The 16,540-nt window shown below is 42.4% G+C and overlaps 1 protein-coding gene and 1 long non-coding RNA gene across 2 annotated transcripts in view; both read left to right on the top strand.

Annotated features, from left to right (window-relative positions):
• Positions 1-9,151, top strand: part of LOC112230353 (cytoplasmic phosphatidylinositol transfer protein 1) — a 74,424-nt gene extending 65,273 nt beyond the window's left edge. The window contains 5 exon segments of the mRNA XM_024396604.2: positions 1,494-1,592; positions 5,324-5,479; positions 5,599-5,662; positions 7,645-7,794; positions 7,797-9,151. Coding sequence (XP_024252372.2) covers positions 1,494-1,592; positions 5,324-5,479; positions 5,599-5,662; positions 7,645-7,794; positions 7,797-7,996 — 669 coding nt within the window. The 3' untranslated portion in view covers positions 7,997-9,151.
• Positions 9,152-10,158: 1,007 nt separating this feature from the next.
• LOC112230354 lies at positions 10,159-13,084 on the top strand. Its single transcript, XR_006080613.1, has 2 exons — positions 10,159-11,278; positions 11,317-13,084. It is a non-coding gene; the product is annotated as an uncharacterized LOC112230354 (long non-coding RNA).
• Positions 13,085-16,540: the final 3,456 nt, after the last annotated feature.

Here is a 16,540-nt window from a genome sequence, read left to right as displayed (position 1 = left end):
ACAGTGGATGTCAATCAACACCAAGCTTAGAGCGCTCCCTTCTGGCTGCGTTGCACAATGACATGTCCCTGCAGTAGCCTAGTGGAGCACCTAAGGTAAAGTGGTCCGTAATCTAATACCTAAGATCAGGGCCTGTATGTATCAAGCATCTCAGAGTAGTAGTGCTGATCTAGGATCAGGTCTCCCAGTCCATGTAATCTTATTCATAATGATCTAAAAGGCTAAACTGTTCCTGGATCAGCACTCTTACTATGAGATGCTTAGTGAATATGGGCAATGATAAATCAAATCAAATATCTGACCCTGTGGATATTCTGACCACTCTGGCTGAAGTAGAATGGACAATGACTAGCTTCCGTCAAATAACAAACAGGGCCTCAAATGATAACACAAAGATTTGGGAGGCATAATCAATATCAGTGAGCCGTGTAGTTTTGTGAAGAGAGGATGTTGTTGATGCCTGAAGTCAAATCAAATCAATCAAATCAAATTTTGTCACATACACATGGTTAGCAGATGTTAATGCGAGTGTAGCGAAATGCTTTTGCTTCTAGTTCCGACAATGCAGTAATAACCAACAAGTAATCTAGCTAACAATTCCAAAACTACTACCTTATAGACACAAGTGTAAGGGGATAAAGAATATGTACATAAAGATATATGAATGAGTGATGGTACAGAGCAGCATAGGCAAGATACAGTAGATGGTATCGAGTACAGTATATACATATGAGATGAGTAAGTAAACAAAGTGGCATAGTTAAAGTGGCTAGTGATACATGTATTACATAAGGATGCAGTAGATATAGAGTACAGTATATATGTATGCATATGAGATGAATAATGTAGGGTATGTAACATTATATTAGGTAGCATTGTTTAAAGTGGCTAGTGATATATTTACATCATTTCCCATCAATTCCCATTATTAAAGTGGCTGGAGTTGAGTCAGTGTGTTTGCAGCAGCCACTCAATGTTAGTGGTGGCTGTTTAACAGTCTGATGGCCTTGAGATAGAAGCTGTTTTTCAGTCTCTCGGTCCCAGCTTTGATGCACCTGTACTGACCTCGCCTTCTGGATGATAGCGGGGTGAACAGGCAGTGGCTCGGGTGGTTGTTGTCCTTGATGATCTTTATGGCCTTCCTGTAACATCCGGTGGTGTAGGTGTCCTGGAGGGCAGGTAGTTTGCCCCCGGTGATGCGTTGTGCAGACCGCACTACCCTCTGGAGAGCCTTACGGTTGTGGGCGGAGCAGTTGCCGTACCAGGCGGTGATACAGCCCGCCAGGATGCTCTCGATTGTGCATCTGTAGAAGTTTGTGAGTGCTTTTGGTGACAAGCCGAATTTCTTCAGCCTCCTGAGGTTGAAGAGGCGCTGCTGCGCCTTCTTCACGATGCTGTCTGTGTGAGTGGACCAATTCAGTTTGTCTGTGATGTGTATGCCGAGGAACATAGATCACTAACTGTACCTCTGGGAAATTTTTGTCTGTTTTCAGATCTTCTCAGACAGTGAAAATAAAGACCAGGAAAGGGAAGTGTGTTTTGTGGATATCGCCTATGACGAGATCCCTGAGAGATACTATAAAGAGTCTGAGGTGAGTCTGTCGTGTGTGTGTGTGTGGTTTTTAGAGGTAATGGGGGGATATTACGGGTTATTGCAGCCGAGGCAGGCTGTCTCTCGGTAGTCAAACACTGGTACTTGGAGTCTTATTATTGGTCTGAAAATAGAACCAGCAACATGATTCAGACATGACAGTGGATACAAGGACATTTACCGACACTCAGTAATACTCAAAGATATAATGATACGACAGACGGACACCATTTCAGTCTTTCAGTCTATTTAGAGGTCGACGATTAATCGGCATGGCCGATTTAATTGGGGCCGATTTTCAAGTTTTCATAACAATCGGTAATCAGCTTTTTTGGACACCGATTGCATTGCATTCCATGAGGAAACTGCGTGGCAGGCTGACCACTTGTTATGCGAGTGCAGCAAGAAGCCAAGGTAAGTTGCTAACTAGCGTTTAACTTAACTTATTAAAAAAACAATCAACCTCACATAATCACTAGTTAACTACACATGGTTGATGATATTACTGGGTTAACTAGCGTGTCCTGCGTTGCATAAAATCGATGCGGTGCCTGATAATCTCTCGTCGAATCACAGCCTACTAACAAAAGCGCATTCGTGAAGAAAGCACAATCATAGCACGAATGTACGGTTGAAGTGGGAAGTTTTACGTACACCTCGGCCAAATGCATTTAAACTCAGTGTTTCACAATTCCTGACGTTTAATCCTAGTAACAATTCCCTGTCTTAGGTCAGTTAGGATCACCACTTTATTTTAAGAATGTGAAATGTCAGAATAATAGTAGAGAGAATGATTTCAGCTTTGATTTCTTTCATCACATTCCCAGTGGGTCAGAAGTTTACATACACTCAATTAGTATTTGGGTAGCATTGCCTTTCAATTGTTTAACTTGGGTCAAATGTTTCGGGTAGCCTTCCACAAGCTTCCCACAATAAGTTGGGTGAACTTTGGTCCATTCCTCCTGACAGAGCTGGTGTAACTGAGTCAGGTTTGTAGGCCTCCTTGGTCATGCACACTTTTTCAGTTCTGCCCACAATATTTCTATAGGATTGAGGTCAGAGCTTTGTGATGGCCACTCAATATCTTGACTTTGTTGTCCTTAAGCCATTTTGCCACAACTTTGTAAGTATGCTTTTTCAGTTCTGGTCATTTTGGTTTTGGTCATTGTCCATTTGGAAGACCCATTTGCGACCTAAGCTTTAACTTCCTGAGTGATGTCTTGAGATGTTGCTTCAAAATATACACACAATTTTCCGCGCTCATGATGCCATCTGTTTTGTGAAGTGCACCAGTCCCTCCTGCAGCAAAGCACCCCCAAAAGATGATGCTGCCCCCCATGCTTCACGGTTGGGATGGTGTTCTTCGGCTTGCAAGCTTCCTTTTTCCTCCAAACATAACGATGGTCATTATGGCCAAACAGTTCTATTTTTGTTTCATGAGACCAGAGGATATTTCTCCAAAAACTATGATCTTTGTCCCCATGTGCAGTTGCAAACCGTAGTCTGGCTTTTTTATGGCAGTTTTGGAGCAGTGACTTCTTCCTTGCTGAGCGGCCTTTCAGGTTATGTCGATATAGGACTTGTTTAACTGTGGATATAGATACTTTTGTACCTGTTTCCTCAGCATCTTCACAAGGTCCTTTGCTGTTGTTCTGGGATTGATTTGCACTTTTCGCACCAAAGTACGTTCATCTCTAGGAGACAGAACGCACCTTCTTTCTGAGCGGTATGCCATCTGCATGGTCCCATGGTGTTTATACTTGCGTACTATTGTTTGTACAAATGAACGTGGTACCTTCAGGCGTTTGGAAATTGCTCCCAAGGATGAACCAGACTTGGCTAATTTATTTTGATTTTCCCATGATGTCAAGCAATGAGGCACTGAGTTTGAAGGTAGGCCTTGAAATACATCCACAAGTACACTTCCAATTGACTCAAATGATGTCAATTATGACCAGCAGCATACCACCCTGCATACCACTGCTGGCTTGCTTCTGAAGCTAAGCAGGGTTGGTCCTGGTCAGTTCCTGGATGGGAGATCAGATGCTGCTGGAAGTGGTGTTGGATGGCCAGTAGGAGGCACTCTTTCCTCTGGTCTAAAAAAAATATCCCAATGCCCCAGGACACTGCCCTGTGTAGGGTGCCGTCTTTTGGATGGGACGCTAAACGGGTGTCCTGACTCTGAGGTCATTAAAGATCCCATGGCACTTATCGTAAGAGTAGGGGTGTTAACCCCGGTGTCCTGGCTAAATTCCCAATCTGGCCCTCAAACCATCCCCAGTTTACAATTTGGCTCATTCATCCCCCTCCTCTCCCCTGTAACTATTCCCCAGGTTGTTGCTGCAAATGAGAACGTGTTCTCAGTCAACGTACCTGGTAAAATAACAGATAAATAAATAAAATAAAAAATTTGCAAAAGCTTCCAAAGTCATGACATCATTTTCTGGAATTTTCCAAGCTGTTTAAAGGCACAGTCAACTTAGTGTATGTACATTTCTGACCCACTGGAATTCTGATACAGTGAAATAATCTTGTCTGTAAACAATTGTTGAAAAAATGACTTGTGTCATGCACAAAGTAGATGTCCTAACCGCCTAGCCATAACTAGTTTGTTAATATGACATTTGTGGAGTGGTTGAAAAACCTACTTTAATGATAGTTTCCGGATTTGACCATATAAATGACCAAAGGCTCGTATTTCTGTGTTTATTATAATTAAGTCTATGATTTGATATTTGATAGAGCAATCTGACTGAGCGGTGGTAGGCTGCAGCAGGCTCGTAAACATTCATTCAAACTTTACTGTCGATGCGTCATAATTCCTATAATAACTACAAACTAAAACGTCTTACCTGGGAATATTGAAGACTCATGTTAAAAGGAACCACCAGCTTTCATATGTTCTCATGTTCTGAGCAAGGATCTTAAACGTTAGCTTTTTTTACATGGCACATATTGCACTTTTACTTTCTTCTCCAACACTGTGTTTTTGCATTATTTAAACCAAATTGAGCATGTTTCATTTTTATTTGGGAATAGATTTTATTTATGTATTATATTAAGTTAAAATAAGTGTTCATTATTCATTCAGTATTGTTGTAATTGTAATTATTACAAATATATATTTAATCGTTATCGGCTTTTTTTGGTCCTCCAATAATTGTTATTAGTATTGAAAAATCATAATTTGTTGACCTATAATTGGTTTTGCCCTAGTCATCCAAATATCATTAACTATTTTATTGGGTTGGAATATGATTCAAATAAGTTTAAATTTAGTTATATTCCCGAATTGAGTTTGTATTGCAAGTAAACCCACGATAGACTCCGCAATACAGCTCTGACCAGATCATGCTAAGCTAACTCTAGCGTCACCTTTTAATTCTCTCCCCATACACCTCTTCCATATCTAATTTTCAGTGTTAGAAATTAGCATGTTAGCATATAGCATCTGTGTAAGTATAATTAGACTGTTGAATATAGTAGATGCAGTAAGTGGTGGTTGAATGATAAATTGCCTCAGCCCCTGAGATTTAGGGAAACATTTCTGGAGGGAAGGATTCCTCTTTAACGTTAGCTTTCTATTTGTAGCTTTCCCATAATGCATTTCTCTCAGGGCGCAGAGGTTTGGATTAATTACTGAGATCTACGTTTGTGTGAGTGCGTGTGTGTGTGTGCGTACATTCGTGTGTGTGTGTGTGTGTGTGTGTGTGTGTGTGTCCACACCAACAGGACCTGCGGTACTTCAAGTCAGAGAAGACGTCGAGGGGCATGCTGCAGGAGGGCTGGAGGGACACCCAGGAGCCCATCATGTGCTCCTACAAGCTGGTCACCGTCAAGTTTGAGGTGTGGGGCCTGCAGACGCGCGTGGAGCAGTTTGTACACAAGGTCGGAGGTCACTCGCACACAAATAGCAGCCACTTACTCCATAGATAGTGCTGGTTAACTTTTGTAGAACTGCTCTGAGATCTGTGTTTTCTGACCCCATCTATTGTCTCTCCCTACAGGTGGTGCGTGATGTGCTGCTCCTAGGCCACAGGCAGGCTTTTGCCTGGGTGGATGAGTGGATCGGTAGGTCGACAAGCACTGCTCAATTGGTCCTCTCACTAACTAGTCACTGGGTAGTGTTCAGTAGGGCAATTTATTTTTTTTATGTGTTGAAAGTTAATAGGAATGAGTGCTACTTATTGGACAAGACTAGGTAGTCCCTTCCAGTTTTTCTTCTGTTCCAAATGAACATGGCCCAAGTTAAACACTGGGACCTATGAAGTCACTCTTTCCTTCGAATGTCATCAATAAGATTTGACTCCGTTTGGGAGCTACGTGGTTACTGTTGATGCCGTCTCGAATCTACTGTCTGTATCATTGTGTGTTATAGAACTAAATAAGGCATGTGAAATCCTGAACAACATCCAACTCCCCATCACTGCATCTAACCCTGCTCCATCATATGCGCTGGCTGACCTCTCTGATATCAATAACCCAATTTAGAACACATACCCTAGAGGGCAGATTCAAAGCCCAGTCATGGACTAAGAAGGAAGCTCAATTGGCATAATCTGTGTCTGGGAAAATCGCCCCGTGAAGTACTGTCATGTCCAGGTTTGATCTGTGTTCACTAGCTCACTACTTCAGTCATACACAGACAACACCTGGACTGCAGTTCCTTCCATGTTTGTCTGTGAAACCAATTCTGTATTGGCGTTCAATCAAACAGTGTCCCTCCTTGTACACTGGTCTGTTTCTTGCGTCTGAAATATTTTTCATTCTTGTTGGCATCTAGACTTGTACGATGTATATAGTGAACACAAATGGCTGAATTTGCTACAATTTCCTCAAGAGAATAGCAATTGCTGAACGTATCGGGCGATATCACACAGAAGATATTGCACTCGTTGAATCATGACAGTTGTGTGTATGTGGGTCGTGACTGCGTGGCAATGAGAGCAGTAGCAGTGATACTAGCTGGACTCTGATTAGCGCTCAGCTTTTTCCATGGCTGCAGGGTAAGTCCAAAACAAGCCATTACTGCTGTAATGGGACACCGCTACTCACTCTCTCCCTTCTCCTCTACTCCTGGGGGGGGGGATAACTTTCCCTCCTATGCACTATTTTGGATGATTCCCCCTCACCCAAATCCTCCTGATGTATTTGGGATGACCTTGCCAAGGACTGTTCTTTGGGAATGTCATTTTTTTCCGGTGATGTTCCCAACCCTTCACGTCTGACTCTGAGGGTTCTGGATCATTGACTCTCCCTCTCCTTTCCCTTCTCCCTCTATCCCTCCCTTTCTCCCTCTTCATCTTCATCTTCATAACCCAGCTTTGGCCTGACTAGCTTTCTCCTCTCGACACCAACTCTTTTCAGTCGTGGGAAGCTAGCTCTGCCCTCTCCACCTCCTATTGATTGTGCTTGAACTTCGACCTTTCGGCCCCTCCCAAAAGCACTAATCCACCACCCAGCGCTCTCTACTCAACCACGGCGTGCCCCTCCTCACTTAACCCCTCCTCTACCTTCGTCTTGAGTGTCCTAACGGGAAGACGCCAACATCTCCACCTCCCTCCTCCCCTCTTTGCAGATATGAACTTGGATGACGTGCGGGAATACGAGAAAAGTATGCATGAACAAACCAACATTAAAGTTTGCCATGAGCAGCAAGAGCATTCCACAAACTCCCCATCACTGGATGACATAGAGATTCGTGACAAAGCCAGCGTATGTGTCGTTTCATTTCCTCTTGTTCTGTTTCATATTGATGTGTTCTGTTGTTCATGTCGACTGTTTCATATTGATGTGTTCTGTTGTTCATGTCGACGTGACTCGGGAGGTAACCAATCACAATTCTGAAATAAGTGGTCTTGCGAGCTTTATAGTTATAGTTTTCTAGTTTCTATATCGGGAAAACATGAAGTAAAAAATATTCACAACTTGAGAAAAATACAAAGTGACTTGATTATGACATAACGTAGTGTGACGGCAGACTAAGATTAGAAAGAAGCGTTAGAATGCTTTGGAGTGCTGTCTCCCCCCCCTCATTCTCTCTCTCTGTGCAGACATGACAATGGATGAGGTGAGAGAGTATGAGCGCACCATCCAGGAAGCCACCAATGAGAAGATCGGGATTTTCCCCCCGTCGATCTCCATCAGCGAGATGCCCCTGTCCTCCTGCACCCTCTCCGGCCCCGCCAGCGCCCCCACCACCCCCTCTGCACTGACGCGCCCGAGTTCCTCTCCGTCCCCAAGGACAGAGCCCGCAAGAAGTCCGCCCCTGAGACCCTCACCCTGCCCGACACCGCTGCCCAGAACCAGAGTGGAGTCCCCCAAGGCTCTATGCTGGTGCCGCTTCCAAATCACTCCCCCTGGCCCTCCTCTGACTCTGACCAGGCTGAGTTAGGGGGGGAATAGGAGGGACGGGATGTTCTTTCCCCCATATGCCCTGCCACCTCATTGTCTTAGTAGCCCAGCAAGACTAGCCTCTGCACCCCAGTGCCCAGTCCTCCAGGCCCAACTAACCATATTGCAGAGGTCAGTGCTTCTTACACATATCTCCAGAGGTCAAAGGTCTAACCACTAGTTTCCAATCTCCTACATCTTCAAACAGAAGTCTGTTTTGTCGGCCTTCAAATGGATGGCTTCCTGAGATCTAGCCAATCAGCTGTCTGATCTACTGTAACAACCACCCAAGCTGTCCATCAAGAGAACATATCCACAAGGGGTTTTGTGTGCTGTCCTCAATTAGCGATCCCTGCGTTCGTCATAAAATATGTTATTGACAAAATGCCAGATGGATTTATTTTTTAATCCGGTCAGCTGATAAACCTTATGTAATGTAAATGTAGCTGCCATAACAACATGAAAATAGAGAGACAATGATATTAATATTGTAATATTGTTCTGTTCACTTGAGTGAATGAACATCTTTTCACAGAATTCTCAAATATCAAATTATAATTTTGACCTTGAAATAAATCAACTTTTAAATTAACAAAATGGAAGTAGAAGTACTGTAGTATAGTTAGTTTTATTACTACAATGATTCACTAAAAAGATACCACCTTTAACCTGGACGGAGGAGAGACTATTCAAAACTGAACCCAGATCTGTGTGTGTTCATGTCTCTCCACTCCACACTCCAATTGAAACAGGTGGAAGGTCAGTACAACCACAGAAAGAGATCCCGTCTCAGGTCTCCAGAGTTCTGCTTCGGCCCTCTTTAGGAAGGGCAGGGAACGTAACCATTCTCTCCCTGCTTTAAAACACAATTTTTATACCTGCATCTATACTCACCTGTCTACTTAACTAGCCTTTGGAACGTTTACACAACATTAGATAAGCCATGATAAAATACATATTGGGCATAAAGTTTGACATTGGAGAGTGATGCATTCAGTTTAATCAAATTGGTATAGCAACAGAACAGATATGACTAGGAAAAATGCTGTAAATGTACAGTTGAAGTCGGAAGTTTACATACACCTTAGCCAAATACATTTGAACTCAGTTTTACACAATTCCTGACATTTGAATCCTAGTAAAAAATCCCTGTTAGTATTTGGTAGTATTACCGTTAAATTGTTTAACTTGGGTCAAACATTTCAGGTAGCCTTCAACAACCTTCCCACAATAAGTTGGGTGAATTTTGGCCCATTCCTCCTGACAGAGCTGGTATAACTGAGTCTGGTTTCTAGGCCTCCTTGCTCGCACACGCTTTTTCAGGTCTGCCCAAAAATGTTATATAGTATTTAGGTCAGGGCTTTGTGATAGCCACTCCAATACCTTGACTTTGTTTTCCTTAAGCCATTTTGCCACAACTTTGGAAGTATGCTTGGGTTCATTGTCCATTTGGAAGACCCATTTGCAACAACGCTTTAACTTCCTGACTGATGTCTTGAGATGTTGCTTCAATATATCCACATAATTTTCCTTCCTCATGATGCCATCTGTTTTGTGAAGTGCACCAGTCCCTCCTGCAGCGGCCTTTCAGGTTATGTTGATATTGGACTTGTTTTACTGTGCATATAGATATATTTGTACCTGCTTCCTCCAGCATCTTCACAGGGTCCTTTGCTGTTCTTCTGGGATTGATTTGCACTTTTCACACCAAAGTAAGTTCATCTCTAGGAGACAGAACGCATCTCCTTCCTGAGCGGTATGATGGCTGCGTGGTCCCATGGTGTTTATACTTGTACAGATGAACGTGGTACCTTCAGGCGGTTGGAAATTGCTCCCAAGGATGAACCAAACTTGTGGAGGTCTACAATTTTTTTTCTGAAGTCTTGGCTAATTTCTTTTGATTTTCCCATGATGTCAAGCAAAGAGGTGCTGAGTTTAATGGTAGGCCTTGAAATACATCCACAGGTACACCTCCAGTTGACTCAAATGATGTCAATTAGCCTATCAGAAGCTTCTAAAGCCATGACATCATTTTCTGGAGTTTTCCAAGCTGTTTAAAGGCGCAGTCAACTTAGTGTATGTAAACTTCTGACCCACTGAATTGTGATACTGAATTAAGTAAAATAATCTGTCTGTAATCAATTGTAGGAAAAATTACTTGTGTCATGCACAAAGTAGATGTCCTAACCGACTTGCCATAACTATAGTTTTGTTAACAAGAAATTTGTGGAGTGGTTGAAAAATGAGTTTTAATGACTACAACCTAAGTGTATGTAAACTTCCGACTTCAACTATAAGTGAACATTGAGCACAGTGGAAATTCCATGCTTGCGCAGGGCACTTGCTTCAACCTGGCCTTATTGTATGTGCTTGATTATCTTTGCATTGTGTTTTTAGAAATGCCGATAATGTTGCTTGCCAATGTTTGTACTGCACCCGTTTTGGTGGGCTCAAAGTTATTTTGAAGCAACAACATTAGCGGCGGCCATCTTGTTTTCCCCTGCTCTAGCCTCATCAGGAACTTTTGGGGGGGAGGAAGAAACATTGAGGACAGAAGGTTTGTCTTTGTGTAATGCCCTAGCTACTATTTTATACAATCACATAGATGCATAAAGGGGTGCCGCATGAAACATTCACAAACATGTATACATATGTAAAGTATTTGTGTATATAAATGGCAGGATATATTGTTGATGCGAAATGGTGGAGAAAGCACATGTGACGTTGTCCTAGGCTCTGTAGTGTAACCGTTGTATAGGAAAGCAGAGTTTTAGCGGAGACTGAAACGGAGCATGTTCTGAGAATACAACTCTCTTCTCAGTGCCTCTGCATGCAAAAGTCTATATTGTCTCGTCTGTATACAACATCCAAAACATTTAAAATAAAGGGAAAAAACGTCCCATTTTATTGTAATGTTAAAGGGCAATTCCACCACTTTTCAACCTCGTGTTCGTTATCTCCAGCACAATACCAGTGTCTACACGTGTGAAAAGGGTGCATTTCTATGTTTTGTAGAAAAAATATGAAGTGACAAAGTTCTACCCGATGATGTCAACCATTTTGAAAACTATGATTTTCAAACACTGACATTCGCGGTGACGTGGAGCAAGAAAATAGCCTCCCTCTGGCTAGAAACTCGTAGGTTTTGAAAATAGCCTCCCTCTGGCTAGAAACTCGTAGGTTTTGAAAATAGCCTCCCTCTGGCTAGAAACTCGTAGGTTTTGAAAATAGCCTCCCTCTGGCTAGAAACTCGTAGGTTTTGAAAATAGCCTCCCTCTGGCTAGAAACTCGTAGGTTTTGAAAATAGCCTCCCTCTGGCTAGAAACTCGTAGGTTTTGAAAATCACTGTTTTTCTTTACTTTTAATCCTACCCTGTGATGTCACTGAGAAGCATTTCTTTAGGACACTTCTTCCTGTCTTTGCAACCACAGATCACAGAAACATGCCCTTTTCACATATCTAGACACCGGTATGGTGCCGGAGATCATGAATATGAGTTTGAAAAATGGTGGATTTGCCCTTTTTTAAGCCTAATTTTCAATTTATTGCAATGTCAAAACGTTGATTTGAAATACAGCTTCATGTTAGTTATTTTCATCAAAATGTACAAGATATTGAGAGAAATAGCTGACGTTTGTCGTACCTGTTGACCATTGTTTTGTCCTAAAAGATATTGCATTACATATGTGGGCATTTGCATTTTGTGATGAGAGAACGAAATTAGCTGTTAACAAATGTACTGACTGTTATCTCTGTTTTTAGGGGTTTGTTAGACCAAAGTTATACAAGCCTACTTGTTTGTCAGATATAGACCACTCTACAGTGTCTAAGCCCAAAATGTCTCCTCTTTACACAAGACGCTCACTATCATTCTAAACTGTACTTGTCTTTGCCGTTAAATTTCCTGTAGGATACATGTGTTAAATGATATTGACTATCAGGAAAAAAAATAGATCCAGGGATATGTTTGAGTGCCAGTAAGCTAATGCCTATATCAAAACAAATGCAAAATGACAAGTATTTTTCAGAGTGAAGGACTAGGTTTTGTAAATAGTGAACTCTTTAATTTTCAGTTGCGTGCTCCAAATAAGTTCACGGAGACTTTTTGAGTGAGTTTATGTTGAGCACGAAACGTATGTGGAGCATGGAACAGAAAATGAAAGAGTTCACTATTTATAAAACCTAGTCCTTCACTCGGGAAAAATAACCAACTCTTGATATTATACTTGTCATTTTGCATTCGTTTTGAGAGTGCAAAAGTTTGGTTTGAATCTGTAACATTTTACGGTGCAATGTCCCATTGTTAGTATTCTTTATCGAGCTGTTGAAAAATCCACAGGAGAAAAGACCATTGTAACTACATGATGTACATTGCAACCCTATGAGCAAAATACATTTTTTTTTTAAATGACCTTTTTGGTTGAAAGTACTTTGAAAATACGTATTTTTCAACATATTGTGCTCACTGTGAAAAGATTTACTTTGAATTTGCGACCTCCCCATTGTAGTGTGCCTCAAACGTTCCGGTTGCTTTTGGTGATCCTACAGCTCTTTGACATAATGACACATTATCTATGAAAACAATATTTCAATCAATATTTTTTTTTCTTTTTATCGGGGTGACTGTGTTATACTTTTTGAATTTATACAATGCATCTTGACTCGGAGGTTGGTTTTCTGTTATAATTCTCACAACTGCTGTAGTTTTGATTTTGTGGTTTGCTGTGTATTTCAAATGGCATCTGTTCATTCTAAGAAAAGGACCAAGCTTTTCGTTGTCCCTCCTGATGCGGCTTGCCAGGATGTCGCGCTGTCTCCCTAGCTCTGGTCCGGGTTGTCACTGCTGCTTCCTGACACTGAGCCTCCTGAGCAGGACGAGCGTTAGCTATCCACACTAACACCCTGGACCAGAGCTTACTCTCTCCCTATCTGAAGTGCCATCCTTGTTCGGCTACTGGAAGTCGCTCTGGGTTCTTCCACTGATTTATATGTTATATTTTTACTGCCCTCCTTGAAGTATATTTGGTTCTCCGTTGTAATTATTGTTTCACTTTTTTTTGTCTTAATTCTTGTATTAAATAAAGTTTACTTGCTCCTACACTTTGCCATTGTCGGTTGTCAGATGTGGTGCCTTTTTTGAAAGTTTGCTTGTGTATGTGCGCGTGCTCGCAGGGGTTGGTGGGTGATTGCATGTGGGTTTGTGTGTGAGAAAGTGAAAGATAAAGAGCAAGGGGAATTAACATTTTGATATATATACACTACATGACTAAAAGTATGTGGACACCTGCTTGTCAAACATCTCGTTCCAAAATCATGGGCATTAATATGGAGTTGGTCCCCCCCCCCTTGCTGCTATAACAGCCTCCACTCTTCTAGGAAGGCTTTCCAATAGATGTTGGAACATCGCTGCGGGGACTTGCTTCCATTCAGCCACAAGAGCATTAGTCAGGTAACTGATGTTGGGCGACTAGGCCTGGCTCGCAATCGGCATTCCAATTGAGCCCAAATGTGTAATATAGGGTTGAGGTCAGGGCTCTGTGCAGGCCAGTCAAGTTCTTCCACAACAATCTCGACAAACCATTTATGTATGAACCTTGCTTTATGCACAGGGGCATTGTCATGATGAAACAGGAAAGGTCCTTCCCCAAACTGTTGCCACAAAGTTGGAAGCACAGAATCGTCTAGAAGGTCCTTGTGTGCTGTAGCGTTAATATTTCCCTTCACTGGAACTAAGGGGCCTAGCCCGAACCATGAAAAACAGCCCCAGACCATTATTCCTCCTCCACCAAACTTTACAGTTGGCACTATGCATTGGGGCAGGTAGCGTTCTCCTGGCATCCACCAAACCCAGATTTGTCTGTCAGACTGCCAGATGATGAAGCGTGATTCACCACTCCAGAGAATGTATCCACTGCTCCAGAGTCCAATGGCGGCGAGCTTTACACCGCTCCAGCCGACGCTTGGCATTGCGCATGGTAATCTTAGGCTTGTGTGTGGTTGCTCTGCCATGGAAACCCGTTTCACGAAGTTCCCGACAAACCGTTCTTGTGCTGAAGTTGATTTCAGAGGCAATTTGGAAATCAAATTGAATTTTATTAGTCACATGCGCTGAATACAACTGGTACAGTGAAATGCTTACTTATGAGCCCCTAACAAAATATGCAGTTTTTTTTTTTTTTTAATGGATAAGAAATAAAAGTAACAAGTAATTAAAGAGCAGCAGTAAAATAACAATAGCGAGACTACATACAGGGGTTACCGGTACAGAGTCTGTGCGGCGGCACTGGTTGAGGTAATATGTACATGTAGGAAGAGTTAGTAAAGTGAATTTATAGATAACAACAGTGTAGCAGCGGTGTAAAGGATGCAAATAACCCGGGAGCCATTTGATTAGGTGTTCATACGTCTTACGGCTTGGGTGTAGAAGCTGTTTCGAAGCCTCTTGGACCTAGACTTGGCGCTCTGGTACTCAGTCGTGAGTGTTGCAACCAAGGACAGACGATTTTTATGCGCTAAGTGCTTCAGCACTCTGCTGTCCCATTCTGTGAGCTTGTGTGGCCTTCCACTTCACGGCTGAGCTGTTGTTGCACCTAGGCATTTCCACTTTACAATAATAGCATTTTCAGTTGACCGGGGCAGCTCTTGCATAGCAGAAATGTTATGAACTGACTTGTTGAAAGGTGGCATCCTATGATGGTGCCACATTGAAAGTCAGTGAGCTCTTAAGTACCGCCATTCTTCTGCTAATGTTTGTCTATGATTGCATGGCTGTGTGCCCGACTTTATACACGTGGCTGAAATAGACGAATCCGTTAATTTGAAGAGGTGTCCACATACCCTATGTATATATACAGTGGGGCAAAAAACTATTTAGTCAGCCACCAATTGTGCAAGTTCTCCCACTTAAAAAGATGAGAGAGGCCTTTAATTTTCATCATAGGTACACTTCAACTATGACAGACAAAATGAGGAAAGAAAATCACATTGTAGGATTTTTAATGAAATTATTTGCAAATTATGGTGGAAAATAAGTATTTGGTCAATAACAAAAGTTTATCTCAAAACTTTGTTATATACCCTTTGTTGGCAATGACAGAGGTCAAACGTTTTCTGTAAGTCTTCACAAGGTTTTCACACACTGTTGCTGGTATTTTGGCCCATTCCTCCATGCAGATCTCCTCTAGAGCAGTGATGTTCTGGGGCCGTTGCTGGGCAACACGGACTTTCAACTCCCTCCAAAGATTTTCTATGGGGTTGAGATCTGGAGACTGGCTAGGCCACTCCAGGACCTTGAAATGCTTCTTACGAAGCCACTCATTCGTTGCCCGGGCGGTGTGTTTGGGATCATTGTCATGCTGAAAGACCCAGCCACGTTTCATCTTCAATGCCCTTGCTGATGGAAGGAGGTTTTCACTCAAATCTCACGATACATGGCCCCATTCATTCTTTCCTTTACACAGATCAGTCGTCCTGGTCCCTTTACAGAAAAACAGCCCCAAAGCATGATGTTTCCACCCCCATGCTTCACAGTAGGTACGGTGTTCTTTGGATGCAACTCAGCATTCTTTGTCCTCCAAACACGACGAGTTGAGTTTTTACCAAAAAGTTCTATTTTGGTTTCATCTGACCATATGACATTCTCCTAATCTTCTTCTGGATCATCCAAATGCTCTCTAGCAAACTTCAGACGGGCCTGGACATGTACTGGCTTAAGCAGGGGGACACGTCTGGCACTGCAGGATTTGAGTCCCTGGCGGCGTAGTGTGTTACTGATGGTAGGCTTTGTTACTTTGGTCCCAGCTCTCTGCAGGTCATTCACTAGGTCCCCCCGTGTGGTTCTGGGATTTTTGCTCACCGTTCTTGTGATCATTTTGACCCCACGGGGTGAGATATTGCGTGGAGCCCCAGATCGAGGGAGATTATCAGTGGTCTTGTATGTCTTCCATTTCCTAATAATTGCTCCCACAGTTGATTTCTTTAAACCAAGATGCTTACCTATTGCAGATTCAGTCTTCCCAGCCTGGTGCAGGTCTACAATTTTGTTTCTGGTGTCCTTTGACAGCTCTTTGGTCTTGGCCATAGTGGAGTTTGGAGTGTGACTGTTTGAGGTTGTGGACAGGTGTCTTTTATACTGATAACAAGTTCAAACAGGTGCCATTAATACAGGTAATGGGTGGAGGACAGAGGAGCCTCTTAAAGAAGAAGTTACAGGTCTGTGAGAGCCAGAAATCTTGCTTGTTTGTAGGTGACCAAATACTTATTTTTTTCTAATTTTGTCTGTCATAGTTGAAGTGTACCTATGATGAAAATTACAGGCTTCTCTCATCTTTTTAAGTGGGAGAACTTGCACAATTGGTGGCTGACAATACTTTTTTGCCCCACTGTATATAGTGTATATTGAATATATACCCACAGGGTCACTGACCGCTACAGGCACCACACAACATTACCACAACTCAATATGAAATACCATAACCTAGTCACAGGGGGGCGCTGTCTTATTTTACTGCAGTTTCCCATTTTAAAACACTACACTCTATGGTAGCCGTGGGTAAG

Source organism: Oncorhynchus tshawytscha, linkage group LG32 (genome assembly GCF_018296145.1).
Source record: "Oncorhynchus tshawytscha isolate Ot180627B linkage group LG32, Otsh_v2.0, whole genome shotgun sequence".
Taxonomy (NCBI): Eukaryota; Metazoa; Chordata; class Actinopteri; order Salmoniformes; family Salmonidae; genus Oncorhynchus; species Oncorhynchus tshawytscha.
The sequence above is the reverse complement of the archived record's forward strand: the minus strand, read 5'-3'. Positions and strand labels throughout refer to the sequence as shown.